At 38.7% G+C, this 21458-nt stretch overlaps 1 protein-coding gene across 1 annotated transcript in view; it reads right to left on the bottom strand.

Annotated features, from left to right (window-relative positions):
• Positions 1–20833, bottom strand: part of PDZRN4 (PDZ domain containing ring finger 4) — a 155615-nt gene extending 134782 nt beyond the window's left edge. Inside the window, exon 1 of the mRNA XM_056573943.1 lies at positions 20580–20833. Coding sequence (XP_056429918.1) covers positions 20580–20648 — 69 coding nt within the window. The 5' untranslated portion in view covers positions 20649–20833. The remainder of the gene's footprint in view (positions 1–20579) is intronic.
• Between the last annotated feature and the right edge of the window lie 625 nt (positions 20834–21458).

Below are 21458 nucleotides of genomic sequence, written 5' to 3'. Positions count from 1 at the left end.
AAGTACTGGAAGGATTAAGATTTTTTAATAGAAGTAATTTACAAATCTATTTAACTTTCTGGAACCAGTTGCTATATAAAAATTTTTTTTTTTCCTGGAATACCCCTTTAACAAGATTTCATACTGACAACTTATCTTGTATTTTTGTAATTCTCTTAGCTAAAAACAATTAATAAAAAATATTGTAACCAGAAACAAAAGTACAATGAGCCGCCATGATTATATTGGCTACAATGTTTATCAGTATAGAAGTAGAAAAAAGAGAGAAACTGTGAGGAAGCACCTCACGTATTACCCAAGTGAGGTGGGGTGCGTTATAGCAGCAGTAAATAAAGTTCACCCATTTATTGTAGCCAGATTGGAGGTATGGTAAGTCCCATTGCTAGGTGACCTCATAAATATATTACGGAGGGTTAAGATCTATAGATTGAGTTTGTATCATGAGTAGTAAAAACAAGTTTATTCTTGTGCTGGATGTGATTTTACTATTCCAGAATAAAGAAGGTGTTGGTTTTTCGTCAGTGGCGAGTGCAGTCCCGTTCTTTCTCTCTGGACAGTAAAAACAAATGTCATGATAAAAAAAAAAACTGTACCTTTTTTATCATGTCACTTGTTTTTACTACTCATGATGCAAACCCACTCTATAGATCTTAACCCTCCGTAATATATTTATGATGTCACCTAGCAATTGTACTTACCATACCTCCAATATAACTACAATATATGACAAAAGTAAATGCATAACATTGCTGCCACTAATATATGTTCTCCGTTATTCTACAGATAATGCTTCTTCACACCAATCACCGGTCGGACTGTTTGCTGACGCTCCTGCTTACTGCCCCCGGCATCCAGCGATCGCAATACAGACTCCGGCCAGCAGGATCACTCCCCCCAGCGTGATTGGTCGCTACAAGTCACCAGACCACACGCAGAGCAATGCATCCATGGTTACGGGCTTTTCCTGAAGGACTCCGGTGCACCCCGATCGCGGAGATCCTTCGGGGGCCTGACACATGCTGCATTTGTTTACAAACAGATGCAGTGTCATATTAGAGCCTCGTTCTCAGTTACTGCTGCCAGGATGCGGCAGCAGCTTTCACTGTATCAACTTATGTTGTGAATGTTTATTATGCTGTACACATATGGCTGCTCTTCTTCATGGAATTCTTATGTATTTACAGTGGGGGAAAAAATATTTAGTCAGCCATCAATTGTGTGAGTTCTCCCACTTAAAAAGTTGAGAGAGGCCTGTAATATTCATCATAGGTATACCTCAACTATGAGAGACACAATGAGAAAACAAAAAATCCATAAAATCACATTGTCTGATTTTTTAAGAATTTATTTGCAAATTATGGTGGAAAATAAGTATTTGGTCAATAACAGAAGTTAATCTCCCTTTGTTATATACCCTTTGTTGGCAATGACAGAGGTCAAACGTTTTATGTACATCTTCACAAGGTTTTCACATACTGTTGCTGGTATTTTGGCCCATTCCTCCATGCAGATCTCCTCTAGAGCAGTGATGTTTTGGGGCTGTCGTTGGGTAACACAGACTTTCAACTCCCTCCAAAGGTTTTCTATGGGGTTGAGATCTGGAGACTGGCTAGGCCACTCCAGGACCTTGCAATTCTTCTTACGAAGCCACTTATTCGTTGCCCGGGCGGTGTGTTTCAGATCATTGTCATGCTGAAAAACCCAGCCACGTTTCATCTTTAATGCCCTTGCTGATGGAAGTAGGTTTTCACTAGAAATCTCACAATACATGGCCCCATTCAGTCTTTCCTTTACATGGATCAGTCGTCCTGGTCCCTTAGTGGAAAAACAGCCCCAAAGCACGATGTTTCCACCCCCATGCTTTACAGTAGGTATGGTGTTCTTCGGATGCAACTCAGCATTCTTTCTCCTCCAAACACAATGACTTGAGTTTTTACCAAAAAGTTCTACTTTGGTTTCATCTGACCATATGACATTCTCCCAATACTCTTCTGGATCATCCAAATACTCTCTAGCAACCTTCAGATGGGCCGGGACATGTACTGGTTAAAGCAGGGGGACACTTCTGGCACTGCATTATTTAAGTCCCCGGAGGTGTAGTGTGTTACTGATGGTAGCATTTGTTACTTTGGTCCCAGCTCTCTGCATGTCCCAGCTCTCTACAGGTTCTAGGATTTTTGCTCACCGTTCTTATAATCATTTTGACACCACTGGGTGAGATCTTGCATGTAGCCCCAGATCGAGGGAGATTATCAGTGGTCTTGTATGTGTTCAATTTTCTAATAATTGCTCCCACAGTTGATTTATTCACACCAAGCTGCTTGCCTATTGCAGATTCAGTCTTCCCAGCCTGGTGCAGGTCTACAGTTTTGTTTTTTGTGTCCTTCGACAGCTCTTTGGTCTTGGCCATAGTGGAGTATGGAGTGTGACTGTTTGAGGTTGTGGACAGGTGTCTTATATACTGATAACAAGATCAAACAGGTTCCATTAATACAGGTAACAAGTGGAGGACAGAGGAGATTCTTAAAGGAGAAGGTACAGGTCTGTGAGAGCCAGAAATCTTGCTTTTTTTTGTAGGTGACCAAATACTTATTTTTCACCACAATTTGTAATTCAATTCTTTAAAAAGCATGGTATGTGATTTTATGGATTTTTTTTCTCATTATGTCTTATAGTTGAGGTATACCTATGATGAAAATTACAGGCCTCTCATCTTTTTTAAGTGGGAGAACTTGCACAATTGGTGGCTGACTAAATACTTTTTTTCCCCACTGTAAATGTCTATGTTTCCCCTTTTTTGGCTATGGTATATAATGGAAGTGACATTACGTATTCCCGCCCCTTGACCTTTTTATCCGCCATCTTGGGATATATAAGGCATGCTGGTGCCTTTAGTCCACTAAATTATCTGAGGAAGGGGCAAGCTAGCCCTGAATTGCATCATGATCTTGTATGTATTTGCACAATTGAAGCTCTTTAATTATTATACCATCTTGCACTTTGAAGTACTTTCTGGAAGAAGCAGGACCTAGTTCCCTGGTCCTTTTCTCTATTCGTATCCACAATGTTTATCAGGCAGCAATATATTGTTTTCAGGAAAATATTGGTGCTGAATTGTCTATGCACCTAGTAAAAAAACTTATGGGGGCATATTCCACAAAGGTTTTACATTCACCAGTTCTACTTTCTATTGCTTTTTCAATACATTGTAACCTTATGTTTGGCTAGGCACTGTATTTTCTTACATACTGCCAGTAATAAATCCTGTATAAAGCTTTTTATAGTTTTATCAATTCGCCTTTCAAGGCATGTTCTTTTTTAATTGTAACAGTGGGTTATATTTTTTTTCACAGAAGTATCCATTGTTCATTGATTCAATAAATTACTTAACTTACATGCAGCAAGGACTATAGAGCATCTTTAGAGGACTTAAATACTGTATTAGTGCTGCAATATTTCAACATTTTTTCATTAAAACCGGCCTGTAGTATAAATTTCTGTTTCTTTGTGCATTTTAAATATTGTATAGCTTCTTTTAAGTCAATCAACACATATGAAGCAATCTGTGACCTTTAGCCATAATATAGAGATGTAATGCGCGCCATAAATATTGAACTTCCACTAAAAGAAAATACTGTGGTGGAGACTTACTTATAAAGGCAGAAAATGAAATCTATACCTACAATGAGCAGCCAGCAATGTGGGCTACACTGCATCTTTTTGTTGTCTTTTACAATGATAAATCTGTCAGAAAATTCTAGCCCTACCCCTTCCTGGCTAAGCTTGACCACTTTTCCTGATCATTTTTCAAAGAGTGTAAAGGTGAAAAAGTTACATCTTATTATGTAAATTATGCACCAAAATTTTCAACTTGTTAATAACATAAAAGTGGCCCAAAAATTGCTTAATATATTCACCTCAAAATGTTTTAAAATGAAATTAAAGTAGCAGTATTTCTTTCCATGTATTGTAGCTAGAGATAAGTGAATCTCCTGAGACTTATTTTGGATCCAATTTAGTTGTAATTTGGACTTCTTGTTGGAATACAATTCGGAAGTGCTCTGATGGCCCTGCAATTACCCACTCAAAGTATGTACAAGAGCAGGGATTTCTGTCAAAAGCAGGCAGGCTCCTGTACAGCACACTGAATGGTCAGATTGGAAGTGCACAGCTAACACATGTAATGAGTAGAAGCTGTAATCTATCCATCACCACTTACCTCTAGGCTGCTGATTTACAGCACAAATCTGAAACATCACAAAAATTTGGATTCTAGCAGATGCAGATTTATGTGAAATTTGGACCAAATCTTAGTACAAAAAGGATGGTCTCACTATTAATTGTAGCTGCTTTTGTGCTTAAAGGGGTATTCCGCCCCTAGCATCTAATCCCCTATCCATAGGATATGGGATAAGATGTCAGATTGCCGGGGTCCCGCCGCTAGGGACCCCCGGGATCTCGGCTGCAGCACCCCGCTATCATTACTGCACAGAGCAAACTCGCTCTGTGTGTAATGACGGGCAATACAGGGGCTGGAGCATTGTGATGTCACGGCTCCGCCCCCTTGTGATGTCATGGCCCACCCCCTCAATACAAGTCAATGGGAGGGGGCGTGGTGGCCATCACGCCCCCTCCCATAGACTTGCATTAAGGGGGCAGGCCGTGATGTCACAAGGGGGTGGAGCCGTGACGTCAAGATGCTCTGGCACCTGTATCGCCGGTCATTACACACAGAGCGAGCGTGCTCTGTGCAGTAATCATAGCGGGGTGCTGCAGCCGAGATCCGGGGATCCCCAGCAGCAGGACCCCGGCGATCTGACATCTTATCCCATATCCTTTGGATAGGGGATAAAATGCTAGGGGCGGAGTACACCTTTAAAGTACATTTAAGTAGGTAACTAAAATGTAGCTCTTCAGAAATACAGGAGGACATTTATCATTGCATTTAAAGCTGTATTGTTGTCTATATTTAGCGCAGTTTATGCGCAGTGTTTTTTTTTTGTTGTTCCTTTTGTGTGACTTTTCAAATAGACATTCTTCACAACGTTGTCTTGCAGTACACCATATATCCTTTTACCATGCAGTGGTCACGTATTTATTAATTGCAACTTTAGTAGCAAAATTGAGATGCAAATCTATCACCATGTAAAAGGAGACATGACAAAAACCTCCACACTAAGAAAATGTACAAGGTTCTGATAACCCATCACATTTATCATTGTCCTTGTGACTTTTTCACAACTACCGTCAAAAAAAGGGTGGAGAAAAACAACTAAACTAGACATCCTTTGATAAATGTTAGCCATAATCCTTAACATTCTACATAAAAAAAATATTATTTACAAAGCTAACCATTTAGAAGTTTCATTTTATAGATTTTTTTAACCCCTTAACGACCACGGACGTAAGTGTATGTCCTGGTTTGGCGGGACTTCCCGCACCAGGACGTACATTTACGTCCTGTGTATGACCGCGAGCAACGGAAGGGTGCTCGCGTCATACACGGCAGGTTCCGCCTGCTAGCAGCAGCCGGGGACCCGCCCGTAATGGCCGACATCCGCGATCGCGCGGATGTCTGCCATTAACCCCTCCGATGCCGTGATCAATACAGATCACGGCATCTGCGGCACTTTGATTGGATGATCGGATCGTCCGCAGCGCTGCTGCGGGGATCCGATCATCCAACATGACAGCCGGAGGTCCCCTCACCTGGCTCCGGACGTCTCCCGGGGTCTTCTGCTCTGGTCTGCGATCGAGCAGACCAGAGCAGGAGATCACCGATAATACTGAGCAGTGCTGTGTCCTATGCATAGCACTGCACAGTATTAGCAATCAAACGATTGCTATAGATAGTCCCCTATGGGGACATAAAAAGTGTAAAAAAGAAAGTTGAAAAATGTAAAAATAAAAAGTAAAAAAAAAGTGAAAAATCCCCTCCCCCAATAAAAATGAAAATTGTCCGTTTTCCCATTTTACCCCCAAAGAGCGTAAACATTTTTTTTAATAAACATATTTGGTATCTCCGTGTGCGTAAATGTCCGAAATATCAAAATATAATGTTAATGATCCCGTATGGTGAATGGCGTAAATGTAAAAAATTTAAAAACTCCAAAAATGCTGCTTTTTTGTCACATTTTATAAAAAAAAATGTATAAAAAATGATCTAAAAGTTTTATATATGCAAATGTGGTATCTAAAAAAAGTACAAATGATGCCACAAAAAATGAGCCCTCATACCGCCCTATATACAGAAAAATGAAAAAGTTATAGGTGGTCAAAAAAGGGCGATTTTAGATTACTGATTTTGTACAAAAAGTTTTAGATTTTTTTTAAGCGGTAAAAAAAATATAAAAGTATCTAGCCATGGGTATCATTTTAATCGTATTCACCCACAGAATAAAGAACACCTGTCATTTTTACCGTAAAGTGTACAGTGTGAAAACAAAACCCTCCAAAATGTAAAAAATTTGGGTTTTCATTTACATTTCCTCCCTAAAAATTTTTTTTTGGGGTTTGCCGTACATTTTATGGTAAAATGAGAGGTTTCATTAGAAAGTACAATTGGTCACGCAAAACACAAGCCCTTATATGGGTCTGTACATGGAAATATAAAGGAGTTATGGATTTTAGAAGGCGAGGAGGAAAAAACAAAAACGCAAAAATAAAATTGGCCATGTCCTTGAGGTGAAAATGGGCTTGGTTATTAAGGGGTTAAATTTAAAGATCTAAAAATTGTAATAACAGATAAAATACTCTATTACTACACTAATGTAAGGCGGGGATCACTGAGAATGTTAACCTTAACTAACATATTTACATTCCAATAAAGTAAACTTGGTAAAGATGGTGAAGATGTCAACTTCCGTTAACAAGAGAGTAAAAAAAGGAGCAATATACTGACTCATCTGAGAAATGATCGGATGAATTGTGTTCTGAACAGTATCTAGCAGCTGGTTATGTATAGTAAGACACAAAGCTGCAGAAGAACAAATGTCCACAAGCTAATTCTAAATGTGCCGAATTTAATAAAACACATATAAACCTATCAGTTTCCAGGTCACATGAAAGATGAAAGTTTAATTATAATTGGTTGCAAAGGGCCACTGCTCTACTCTTTTTTGGTTTATCTCCCCAAGAAAACTTATGATGGCAATCCATTCCTTCACATACCAGCTGCTGAATAGAAATAGTTCAGAACTTTTAATCAAAACTATTATGGTTAATGTTTAATCCTAATTAAATAGTTAAAGGGGTTTGCTCATGAATATAAGTTATCCCCTTTCCCCAGGCTAGGGGATAACCTTGTGATTATGGCTGGTCCAACTGCTTTGACTCCTCCAATCTCCAAAACGGGGAAATTAGTCTTTCCTGAGAACAGGGAATCTAATCTTCTCTGTGAACAGTCTTCCCTTAGAATGGAGCATGTCAAAACCACTATAAAACTTATGCACGTTGCTTCTGAAGCCATTATAAAGATAGCACGTGTTAGGTGATGATCCCTGTGAGAGACACTAAGCAGTGAACAAAACAGATAGGAGTAGAACCACGCATATATAATAATTGTAGTAAAGCAGCACTGCAGAGCTTTCAACATTTTTTGTTTTAAACTAATTAATAAAAAGCCATGCATAGAGGGTGTTGCATCTCTTTTGGGCACTCTCTAGAAAGCCAATCCTGTTGCATTGTTCCAAAATGAAAATCATTTTTTTACCAATTGTAAAAACATAAAAATAAACTACTGCTTCTTCACTTTCCAGGCACAAAACCAGTTGCTTTACCCAAAAAGGGATTTTTGGACCACTTGGAAAAAGTAGTTGCTTTTTCCTACACCTCTGTGAGCATATAAACTCTGGCAGGCACATGCCTCCAAAAAGGGATAAGTGCAGTGCAACCTGTTAGTAACCACCGGGTACCAACTGTTTACCTATAGCACTAAATGTTGCTGTAACTTTTAAAGTGTACCTGTCAATAAAGGGGAAAAACAAGAATATTACTCACACTGTAATTAGCATCCTGTGTATGTCCCTTTTATCTATATTGACTTAAGTTCTGGCTAGATAACAGCCTTGTTGTGTTGTTCAAATCTCCTACATTCCTCTCCCTAGCAGAGGCATGTCCCTGAGCAAGCTGTGTCAGCTTTTACTTCATGACTCTGTTTCTCTCTATTCAAAGCTATTTGCAAAACATTTTATTAATGGGAGTAGAAGCATTTAAAAAAATGGGCACTTGGTTGTACAAATGTATACTCTTATCAAAAGAAGAAGGCAAATAAAATTATTTATATCCGTTAGTAGCGAGTGGTGCTCATATATAGTGCGTTTCTGTTCACCAGTTTTCTAAATATTGTGATTTTACTATTTGGCTGCAATCTGCACATTTTTTCCAATAGTCAATTGATCAGTAACTTTCTTTCAGAAGGGGATGAAGACATAGGTGGGTATGGGTGAATCTTATGAGATAACTCATGTCACTTTTAACTTAATGTCCATAACTATCTTAAAATAATGTGTTACCCCTTTACTGGTTATTGAAAGAAATGCAGAATTTCAGCCCAAAAAAAAAAAATACATTCTCTCTTTTTCAGGAAATAATACATTTTTAAATAACTATTATTTTTCCAAGTGGCCAGCTACAGTTTCGTGCATAAAATGAGAAGAATTTGGCTGGGGGGTGAATGTGTGTAAGTGGGTAAGTAACTGGCTCAATGATAGAAAACAGAGGGTGGTTATTAAAGGTACTTATTCTGATTGGGTGACTGTTACCAGTGGTGTACCACAGGGGTCCATCTTGGGTCCTGTCCTATTTAATATATTCATTAATGACTTTGTAGAGGGGTTGAATATTAAAGTAGTAATCTTTGTCGATGATACTAATCTCTATAAAGTGGTAAACACTGTAGAGGACAGTGCACTGTTACAAATGGATCTGGATAGGTTGGAGGTTTGGGCTGGGAAGTGGCACATGAGGTTCAAAACTGATAAATGTAATGTAATGCACATGGGGAAGAAAAATCTGGGCTGGGATCATGTATTAAATGGGAGAACACTTGGGATGACTGATGTGGAAAAGGACTTAGGAGTCTTAGTTAACAGCAAATTTATCTGTAGTGACCAGTGTCGGGCCGCTGCCTAGGCAAATAAAATCACCATCAATTGGGGCATAAATGCCCACGACAAGGAAATAATTCTACCAGAAAGATTATCAGAATTAGGGTTATTTAGTTTAGAAAAAAGAAGGCTTAGGGGAGACCTAATAACTATGTATAAATATATCAAGGGACAGTACAGAGATCTCTCCCATGATCTATTTATACCCAGGACTGTATCTATAACAAGGGGGCATCCTCTATGTCTTGAGGAAAGAAGGTTTCTACACCAGCTATGTTACTATGATCTGCAGCTTCAAATATGCTGTGTCAACTATGTGTAGGATACTGTACATGAGAATACACCCTAAAGATAAGTTAAAATAAGTTTTCACAGTTCATAAACAAATACAGTAGATAAGCAGTCACAGCTGCTATTTGGCAGATATATAAAGAAAAGGAGACAGTCGCAGCTGTCCCAATATGAAGTCGCCACCTGTATAAGTGGCAGAGCGTGATAATGGAGCAGCAACCATCGAGAATAAAACCAAAACTGAGCGCTACAGACGGCGATAACCAAACATTACAAGCATTCTTAAAGCAGAGAAAAGTTCTTTAGGAGCTTGCACACTGGGAAAATTGTAATACATTTAAGCCAACTTGGGCCACCAGGAGAGGTTTAAAAACTCTTGTGACTATAGTTTCTCTATCAGAAAAAGGCTAACTTGGGAAAAAAGGTATGTAGGTTTCTACCATGCTTTTGGGCATAATACAACAAATACAACGAACCAAAGGTAGGCATATTACTTGTCCATGTAACTCCCCATGCATCTACCTTTATCTGAATATTGCTTTTAGGCATGTTATTCGGCAATTCAATGGTTTGAATTTACTTTCAACCTTAGAAAGGCTTTTCTGTAACATTTAATATCTCATACTCTTCCCAGCCCTGGCAATACCTATAATTTGCTTTGTCATTTTAACAAAAAGCTTTATTAAAACCTTTAATAAAAAAAATAAAGATTTTAAAAGAAAATAAAACATGTATCTCTCTGTGCCATCTAACCTGTGATTATTTCTCACTCAATAAACCTTTGGTCCATGCAGGCTATTTTATAATACGTTTATAGGTAGTAGTCACCTAATTCTCTTTAAGTCTCATGACCCTTCATGTCGTTTATCAGGTATTAATCCTTTACAATGACAGAACATCTATTTATATTGAATCCTATAAGTGACTTAATTGCTGACAGTGGCAGTCATCTGGTCTTCTATAGCACTGCAGGCAAGTTTTCATCAATACTACTGGAAAGTGTCATTTTGATAATGTTTTGCAGGATTAATAGATTTAGGGTGTGTTCACACTGGAAGGATTAAATGTGTGTTTTATCTACTTTTGGTTGGCAGAAAATCCAAGGTGTATTCAAGTACAACAAAACAATTCGATTTGAGCAAAATTAAAATTTTTGCTACAAAAACATTGCATATTTGTTGGGGATTTTCCCCCTACAAAAGCTAGTAGTAGTAAAGTGATTTTATCATCAATACTGTCCAAAATAGGTATCTTGGAGCATCACAACCCTTCTTTTTCTTATTGAGCATTTTGTCCATAGGTAATACATTGCTAGGAAATTCTAGGGAGGTGAGCTACTTTACTTTGATTTCTCACCTTAGTAGAGCTCGCAACCCATAAGACCCTATGAAAATATGGCAATGATGTCAGATACTATTAGGAATTTGTAATGCCTACTATGTAAGGCCCTCAAACAGCATTGGGAAATTAGGTCAATATCACAATATATGGAAGCTGACCTTATCTCCAATGGGTTAAGATTGCTTAAAACACAAGTAGGAGATTTACAAAGTAATTTTTTTGACCATAAATGCCCAAACTGTTTTTAATTGCAATCAAAGACATCAGTACAATTGTTTATAGATGGAAGAAGAGAAATAGGGAGAAAGAAGTGTTGTTAATAAAGAAAAAAATTTAAGAAAAGGGAAAACTCTGTATCAGATTTCCATTTGTAGATCTGAAGATAGATGGGACAATTACATTTTTTAAGAAGGAAAGACCCAAAAACTCTATAGACACATAGTACAGATAGAAGAATGTCGTGTAGAGTCACATGATTAAGGTAACAAGATTAGAGTGGAGCGAGCTTTCCAAAAATTTTGGAAAGTGTTCGTTTTCGGGGGGGTATACATTATATTTAGACAAATGTGCTTATATTATATATTATACAGACGAATGTGCTAAGAAATTAACAACTATGTATGATGCGGACTAGTAGAATGATATATTAAACAAATTAAAATATGATTATAGTTTGGGCATACCCCCCAAAAATACCAGGGTTTTTTGCTTACCCAAAGTGCCCAAGAATACAACTGACCTGCCAGGGAGACTAATACTATCTGGGATTTGGTCATTAACATCAAATTTATCCAAAAAGGTCGATTGGTTTTGACAGCCTTCATATTCGTGTGACACCTCGCAGGTCATTACACTGGTCTAACATTTACCTTGGCAGCTGGTTGGACCTTGTGCACTCTAAGTGTGTGGTTATTATACACATGTATTATAGGGATTCCCACAATGGACACTTGGGTATATCTGGAGCCTCCATAAACAATACATGGAGCACATGACTGGAGATAGGGGATATGTTTTTAAGTGCTGGAATACCCCTTTAATCATAAACAAGGATTAGAAGCTATTAAATATTTTCTAAAAAGAAAAGGAGGGGTACCTTAATCACAAATTTTATTTTAATTGTCTAGTATTGAATTTATTCTTAAAGGGCCAGACCTGTCCTTGGTTGTGTGTGGTATTGCAGCTCAGTTGCATTGAAGTGAATGGAGGCAAGCTGTTGTGGAGTGCTACTTTTGGAAGAAATTTGCTCTGTTTTTCTGTTCCTGGATATCCTCTTTTTAATGGCCAATATCTCAAACAACTCGTCAGGACCACAATGGGTGCCAGGTGTGTGATATTAACAACGTATTTGGAGGAAGCTTACCATTCATCTTGAGACTTTGGGTGAGTGCTCCAATTTCCTCATCTCTCCATGTCACATAAGTTTACCGTATCTATATTTCTGCTGTGAAGCACCACCCAGTACCTCACTACACCTCACCATCACTCAGCCACATGCCCAATAATATAGCCCATTGTTTGGCATGGACAGTGGCGGACTTGAATAGAATGTAATTGTACTAGGACCAACAGATTTGAGAAGGAGGCAAGACATTATAGACATTTAGAAGCAATGATTGAAAACATTATTCTACAAGAAGGACCACAAAGGAATTTGGAAGTAGATCCACACTGCCAGTAGTTCAGTCAAATAGAAAGGAGCAGGGAGTAATTTGCGATCTATTTTCAACACATACAGGCACCTGATGAAAAGGCCATTCCGGCCTTGAAATAAGTTGTGTGTGTTGAAAATAGATCGCAAATTACTCCCTGCTCCTTTCTATTTGACTGAACTACTGGCAGTGTGGATCTACTTCCAAATTCCTTTATGTTCCTTGTTGTATTGTCTGCACATCGGTCCGGTGTGGGAAGTCTGCAGCAGTCGGTCTTCATCTACACCAGCAACTATTGTTGTGCTTTATGAGTGTTGTGCCTCAGACATTGCACAACACACAAAGGTGAGCATGTTACTCACCTGTCATTTTATGGTATTCTACTCATTGGTCCTGCACAAGGGAGCACTTCTGTTTTCTGTTTTATGAAAATGTATTTATTGTTCATTACTATTGGAGGATACCATAGAAGCCAATGATAGTATACAGTATAATAAAGTGCAAAATTTGGGGCTACCAATAGCATCTACAATAAGACAACCTAGGGGAGAGGTGGTATCTAAACCTTGGTTAGATCTGAATGTTTATTTATTTATTTATTTTCAGGTGTGGCAGATGCAGTAGATTTAAGATTACACACTTTCCACAGAAAATGGAAAGGATTGGATCAACGGTGAATACAGACCTAAACCGAACTGTGACATGTAGGATTCATTGTTATTTATATCATTACAAAGGGATAAAAAGTAGATCCTTAGAAAGTATAATCAGATTGCTGAACATAACTAAAATATTAAGGTATGCTTCCACAAACATGCATTGTCAGCTCACTTTCAAACAACACATAGACAAGACCCTACAAACCTAAAATATTGGAATTGGAAGTGAGGTGATCACCTAACAAAAATGTAATGAGGCCAGAGCTAGATGTATACATTTGAATCTGATGTTGGGTTTTCATATTGCCCCCCACCTACACACACACAAACTCTTACTACCCTTTCCCTACCATTGTATCTACCTTTCCCCTACCCTTGTATTTACCCTTTCCCTACCAATAGTTGAGCAGGACTACAAATAAAGATTTTCTGCAGCTGAAGACGCTGTCGCTGGCTAAGGATATCAGCAGTGGGAGACTGATGTGCCGCTAGACAGGTCCTTAACTACAGAAGTTCATTAAAGATATTGCCAATTTTATGGTATGGTCAATTTTATATTTACACAAACTTTATAATAGATTACTGCTGACTTCAGCTGTTTAGAGAGTCTACAAAGACATTCTTACATACATATATAGCAGAGTTCAATTGTCTATCAATTGACAGAATACATAGTTATCATATATGTGCCAAAATGCTGTATTTTTATTATTTTAACCCCTTAGTGAAGCAGGTCATAAATGTCCTGGTGAGGTTGTACTTAACGCACCAGGACGTACATTTACGTCCTATACATGACCGCGAGCATCAGAGCAATGCTCGGGTCATGCACGGTAGGTCACGGCTGCTGATAGTAGACAGGGAGCCGCCAGTAATGGCGGACATCCGCGATCATGCGGATGCCCGCCATTAACCCCTCAGATGCCGTGATCAATACAGATCACGGCATCTGCAGAAGTGCGGCAGACGGAGGTCCCCTCACCTCGAGCAGACCAGAGCAGAAGATAGCCGATGACACTGATCAGTGCTATGTCCTATGCATAGCACTGAACAGTATTAGCAATCAAATGATTGCTATAAATAGTCCCCTATGGGGACTATTAAAGTGTAATAATAAAAGTTAAAAAAAGTTAAAAATTAAAGTAAAAAAAAAAGGAAAAATCCCCTCCCCCAATAAAAATGTAAATTGTCAATTTTTCCCCATTTTACCACCAAAAAGTGTAAAAAATGTTTTTCTATAAACATATTTGGTATTGCTGTGTGCGTAAATATCCGTACTATTAAAATATAATGTTAATTATCCCATACGGGAACGGCGTGAATGTAAAAAAAAATAAAAAAATAAAAAAGTCAAAAATTGCTTTAAAGGGTACCTCTCATCAAAAAAACTTTTGATATATTATAGATTAATGTATGCAGATTAACTTTACAATTGCATGTTATTAAAAAATATGCTTCTTTCTATTTAATTTTCCACTTTGAAGAAATGACCACTAGGGGTCTCCCTACCAGTCCTGGCAGCAAGCATTTCAGACTCATGCTGGAGTCCTAAACACTACGAGCTGCCAGTCTGCTTTGTTCACAAAGGAGAACACTCAGAGCTGCCAGCCTGCTTTGTTCACAGCCTGTTTGGCTGTGAACAAAGCAGGCTGGCAGCTCTGAGTGTTTAGGACTCCAGCATGAGTCAGAAATGCTTGCTGACAGGACTGATCGGGAAAAATACAATAGAAAGAAGCATATTTTTCATTACCATGCTATTGGAAAGTTATTCAACATTCATTAATCTAAAATATATCAAAAGTTTATTTGATGAGAGGTAACCTTTAAAAAAAATGATAGAAAATGTATTAAAAGTTTTATATATTCAAATGTAGTATCAAAAAGAATTACAGATCACGGCGCAAAAAATTATCCCTCACACCGCCGCTTATACGGAAAAATGAAAAAGTTATAGGTCAGCAAAATAGAGGGGTTTTAAACGCACTAATTTGGTTAAAAAGTTTGCTATTTTTTTTAAACAGTATAATAATAGAAAAGTATGTAATCATGGCTATCATTTTAATCGTATTGACCCACAGAATAAAGAAAACATGTCTATTTTACCATACAGTGTACAGCATGAAAATAAAACCTTCCAAAATTTGCGAAATTGCGGTTTTCTTATCAATTTCCTCACACAAATAGTATTTTTTTGGTTGTGCCATACATTTCATGGTAACATGAGTGATGTCATTACAAAGGACAATGGGTTGTGCAAAGAACAAGCCCTCATACTAGTCTGTGGATGAAAATATAAAAGAGTTATGATTTTTAGAAGGCGAGGAGGAAAAAACAAATAAGTACAAATAAAATTGTCTTTAAAGGGGTACTCCGGTGCTTAGACATCTTATCCCCTATCCAAAGGATAGGGGATAAGATGCCTGATCGCGGGAGTCCCGCCGCTGGGGACCCCCGGGATCTTGCACGCGGCACCCCATTTGTAATCAGTCCCCGGAGCGTGTTTGCTCCGGGTCTGATTACTGGCGACCAAAGGGCGGGCGGCGTGTGACGTCACACCTCCGCCCCCGTGTGACATCACGCTCCGCCCCTCAATGCAAGCCTACGGGAGGGGGCGTGACAGCTATCACACCCCCTCCCGTAGGCTTGCATTGAAAGGCGGAGCGTGACATCACACAGGAGGGGGAGGCGTGACGTCACACGCCGCCACCCGTGTGGTTGCCGGTAATCAGACCCGGAGTGAACACACTCCGGGGACTGATTACAAACGGGGTGCCGCGTGCAAGATCCCGGGGGTCCCCAGCGGCGGGACTCCCGCGATCAGGCATCTTATCCCCTCTCCTTTGGATAGGGGATAAGATGTCTAAGCACCAGAGAACCCCTTTAAGGCCCAAATGGGCTGAGTCCTTAAGGGGTTAAAGAAGGGCATGTTCATTGATCCAAATAGGAATAACTGAATCTGATAGAATGCTTCATTTTATTTTATTCTGTCAAAGGCAGAAGTTCCCACTACTATGCAGAACATTGAGTGGCTGAATGCAGAGTGCCCAGCCCAGCAAATGTAGTGAGTGGAAGCTGCAATGTATACAGCATCTCCACTTACCTACTGGCCACTTATTGTGCAGGGGAAGTGATTCATCGAAACCAAAATGAATCAGAAAAAGTTTGGATTCTAGAGTAAAAATTTTTGAGGATTCTGATTTCTGCCAAATCAATTCACTCATCTCTTAGTTACATATTGAGACAAGACTTGAGTCTTTTCTGCAGTAACATTCTGTTTCATGGATTTTCCAGGATCAACTGAAAAGACTACAGTTTTTTTTATGCTAAATTTATTTTTCAAGATCATCCTCAGAACAAGATTAAAAACATATTTCAAAGGGAAATCACACCCAATTGATGATTACTCTCTGCAATTACCTTGCTAAATGTCCAAGGTGAACTCTTCTAATCAAAACATTACCTGCCAAGATAGTTCTCCTCATCAGTAATCATTGCTAATTAATGTGCCCAATTAAAGGCACCAGGCATCCATGACCCCCTTTACTTCTCCCTCGAATTACAGACAATGCTACTTTTTTATATACTTCTAAATAGAGGAATTACAGTGTATATGGTTTGGATGATAAACCTGGACTGGCATAATGGTTTAGATTCTGGCAACCGCAGTCAAGCTGAGCCCTGGCTGGGTGACATTTCTTTCATTCACAGCCCATTGCAGTCTGTGCCAATCCTTTTCTCATGCCAATAGAAGCAACTCTTTAACTGCCAATGCAAACTGAGCAATAGTTGATCCACTACTTGATTATTTGTATACGCCAGAAAGGATGTATAGATACTGTTGACAGATTAACTATTTAAAGATTAAGCTAAATAAATAAACAAACAAATAAATAAATAAATATTTACTGCTCTTTTATATACATTTAGGTGATCACATCAGAATTTGGCTGGGTTCTTTACTGGAAGATAAACAGAGAAGAGTTTTTTTTAATGACTGGTTCTTTACTAAACAATAAACACTCGGTGCCTGTGCCATAGATGTCAGCTTCCTTTTATGTTTGGTAGAGTCACATTGCCTGTGATTGCTATATGTATACACCATGCATTCAGCTCTCATTCTATAGAGCCTTTTTTCTAGTGGTGGCACAGAGATGTGTTGTTTCATAGAACATTACGTCAGAGCCCTCCTTTTGTCAATTCATATTTGTGTTATCACTTTAACACACTGTAAAGAATGACTCTATAACTGAACATTATTTGGCTTAGAACATTTGTTTTTCCTGCCATGACTTATGCAATCTTTCCATTTTTTTAGAGCTTGTTGTGCAGATCCAGCTGCATTTCCGAATAAAGAGACTGACTGATTTGAAAGGCTGTCCTGGAGGAACAAAACACGGGTCACCAGCATTGGCAATACCTGGAAGCTCACATGGATTCAGCAAAGGCTTGAAAACAAAGTGGAATGATACACATTTGACCCTGAGTATACCAGCTCTGATGAATGGAAGGCTAAAGTGCCCCTGTGTGTAAAGACAGTGCAACTATATTCTCCAATGAGCCTATCCACTGTAATTTTATCTACACAATGACAAATGAAGTCCTGGTGTGCAGTTAAATGAAACACGTTGGCTTTTATTTGCATATTTTTCAGTGTTTCTTTCATAAAGACAAACAATTAACCAGGAAAATTGGCTCACAACCAGTAGTTTACTTGGTATATACCTTACTAACAGCTGGGCACAAAGGAAGATAAAAAGTCATAAATGAACACCTGGCAGCCTCAGCCCTGGGATTTATCCGGGACAATAAAATAGAATCTGCTGCACTTATTGGACTGTTGTTCCTGCCATTCACTATTAGCATCCTTCTATGCCTGTACAATGAGTTTCTAACTTTCCCCTTCCATTTACAGCATGCAAGGACAGATGATGTAGGCTGGAGGAAATATCAATTATCTCATGTGTAGTGAACTATGAGAAATGCAAGCACTGGCTGTTAGCAGATTTGTTACAAGAAGATCCTCTGCCCTTTAAAAGAAGGAAGACTGAAATGGATCAAACAAGGTTGCAACCTCAGAATTACAGGAGCGTAAAATTAAAGGGATTTGAGCCAGTCAAGTGATAATGTTTGAGCAGAGTACTTCCTTTCTATCCAGCAGATTTGGCTACTAACTGTTCTTTTTGGCTTGTGTCAGCCTAGCAAAGACACACCACTCACTATTTATCACGTATATCTCCAGATATATGGACAGACCTTTCTAAGCTTCGTATTTTAGGGTAAGCACTAATATCTCTCTATTGACAGTACTTTAGGGCTAGTGGTGATTTAATGCATGTAATAATCCCTTAAATACTGAAATATAAGACGCTATGAGGAAGATCTCAGAAACCCTTGAACATCTGTGCACAGATTCAGCAGAAGAGTAGGTGTCACATGCACATTACTGCCCCTATTCTTTGATTCCTTATCAGTTACAAAAAGCCAACAATACGCTCTGCAGGGCTGGGGACAGAGTGCACATAACAGGAGAAAATAGCTTACATTTTTCTAGGGATTAAAGTATATCAGAAAACCCACAGAAGCAAGGTGTAGCCAAATCTCTTCCTGCAGTGATCCATGAATGTTCAAGTAGTCACAGTTGAAGAGGAATCTATCATTTATATTTTCAGTCATCACAGTTTTGATATACACCTTGTTAACCAGTACAGTCTTACTATAAGGCTCGGTTCACACCATGTTTTTGCAATACAGTTCCTGTATACATTTTCAATGTGAAAACCCTATAGAACCGTATAGAAAACCGTATGCATTGACTCTCCAGTGAAAACCGTATGCCAAACGATGCATCCGGTTGTGTCCGTTTTGCATCTTGTACAGTTTTGTCCGCTTTTTTCCCCGTACCCAAAACCGTAGCCTACCATGGTTTTTGGTCCAGGTGAAAAAACGTATGAAAACCGTGTATGTTTTTTTTAACATGGGAGTCATTGGGAACCATGCAGAACCTTATGTGAGTATGGTTCAATCCGGTTTTCACCATACGGTTTTTGACACCGAAAGTTTTTTTGCTTGCAATTTCAATTAAACAAGTGAAACTTTATTCATAATGGAGTGAAAAGTTAAAAACGTATACGTTTTTTTTCTTAATAACAGATGCAACCGGACATCATATTATCAAACCGTATACATTTTTTAACCATATATGGGTTAAAAATTGTATACACGTTTTGATACAGTTTGGTCCAGTTTTGAGGAATCCATTTTTTCATCAAAACCTTATATGAGAACTGTATTGCAAAAACGTGGTGTGAACTCAGTCTTATACTGTGCATGAGACAGTAATCTAATAATGTACATATGCACAAGCGCCAATATATCCACGCGCCAGCCCTATTATAAAGTATTACACAGCTGGCATGAAACTCAAGGAAAGTATTCCACCTGCTGATGGCTTGCACTGCTCACAGTGCCTGCACCTTCTAAACTAGCTGGGCTTTTAAGGTCAATGTGAAGACTGGAAGCAGAAGCATTGTCCCCAGCAGTCATTAACCATGTTAATCTGCCTTTCCCTTTCAACAATGATAAAGAGAGCAATTTTTATATTTAATTAATGCCCAAGTTCATTTTGGAAATGGGATAATGAGACCCTGATCACATTAGCATGAAAACGCACATTACGGCTGCAACCGAGGAGGCAGATCCATGCCCACAGTCCACTTTCTCATTAGCCGGCTGTGAAATGAATCGCATCAGGGAGACATTGAAGGAAGCCAGTGAGCTCAGCATACTCCGCTGTGCCAGGAAGACCACCAACACCTCACTGTGCAGTATGTCATCACCAATACCATTTAACCTGCTGCAGCTCAAATGCTGTCAGCAACAATTTGTCATGTACAGAACAATCTAATACAAGAGCAACCCAAGCTTAGAAAGACACAATTGCTGCTTCCAATGTTGACTTTTTTTTTCAAGTGGGTACAATTTAGATAGTAACAAAACACGACAGATATCTGGCTCCTTATTACCAAGATCTTCATTTTCCTAGTCAGCTTCATTTAATGCACTTTATGTTGAGAAGTAACATTGTGCAATAGACATCACAAACTCTCCAACCAAAACAAGCACCATACAGCACACACTGAGGAGAAGCAGCAAACTGCAAAGCATAAAAAAGTTACAACTAGAAAAGATAAATACGATTTGCTAAGTTTTACTTCAATGAATTGCACTGATTACATTACTTATAATTGAAAAATACTTTATTATCTAGTATTATCCAGGGAGGAAAATACTTCAAATGAACATGTATATAAATTTAAAGATTTGCAGGACTCATGTCTATAAATGGAAAAAAATTAATAAATATATATTAAAAAGATAGGCTCGCCCCTTACTAGCATCTGTTACTACAACACAAATGAAATGAAAAATACCAAACCGAGAAAGTCTCCCAAGTATGACATTACGTTGTAAGGAGAGCTGACGTCCTTAGGAATGCGTGATCATACCACAGGTATAGTATAAGCACTCACCTGTGAAACTTCATACAGCAGTTTGTAGTGCTCCTCTCTCTTCTGGAAAGTGCACAGATTGCAGCCCATTGTAATATGCAAGAACTGTGAGTGGTTTCAAATTCCCCTTTATGTGAATAAGAAAAGCTTTGACAGGGAATCACCCTCCCGGCTTGACTACCGTTGTTCATCAGTCACTCCAGCTTATAAACACAGACACACCACTGTTAGCTGCGAGCGTAGACCAAGGTAGTGAGTGTACCATGCTGGTCCTGCCTTCCTCTAAGTATCTTACATTCACACTGTTACGACTCATGGCAACACTCCCCCCAGTCTCTGCATCACTGCACATGACTACACAGATTTCAGCTCATGAATATTAATCCAGGCTCATGGATTATTTATGGCAGTCTATGTTAATAGGGAGGAGTGTCATAGCCGAGGCTGATGACAGATGAATATTCACTAATTAACAAGCAAACGTAGTGTGGTTAAACAGAATCCACTTGTGTCAATATATGCTATCTAATAGGGGGATACGGGGTTGATACAGCAGATTATCAGACACTTGATCATCCATTTTACCAATAACACTACCTTCATCTAGCATACAGTATGATAATAGGCTGCACAAGGGCGAACTATCAGAAATTTGAGAGGCAATTTTCAGAAAGACAGCATATAGTTTTTTCCAGGGGTATTGCAGAATTCCAAAGTTGATTTTTCTAATGGAAGCATGAATATTGATAAATTGTATACAGAGACAGTATTGCACTATTGCAGTTAATAACACTGGATACATTTACAGCATACCGCAATATGGAAAATGACATACATGTGCACATTATTCATTTTTTGGATGGGCTAGGCAATTAGGCTGGCAGAGATGCTGACATTAGA

This window comes from Hyla sarda, chromosome 4 (assembly GCF_029499605.1).
Source record: "Hyla sarda isolate aHylSar1 chromosome 4, aHylSar1.hap1, whole genome shotgun sequence".
Taxonomy (NCBI): domain Eukaryota; kingdom Metazoa; phylum Chordata; class Amphibia; order Anura; family Hylidae; genus Hyla; species Hyla sarda.
Note: the sequence above shows the minus strand (reverse complement) of the source record. Positions and strands in the feature narration are given on the sequence as shown.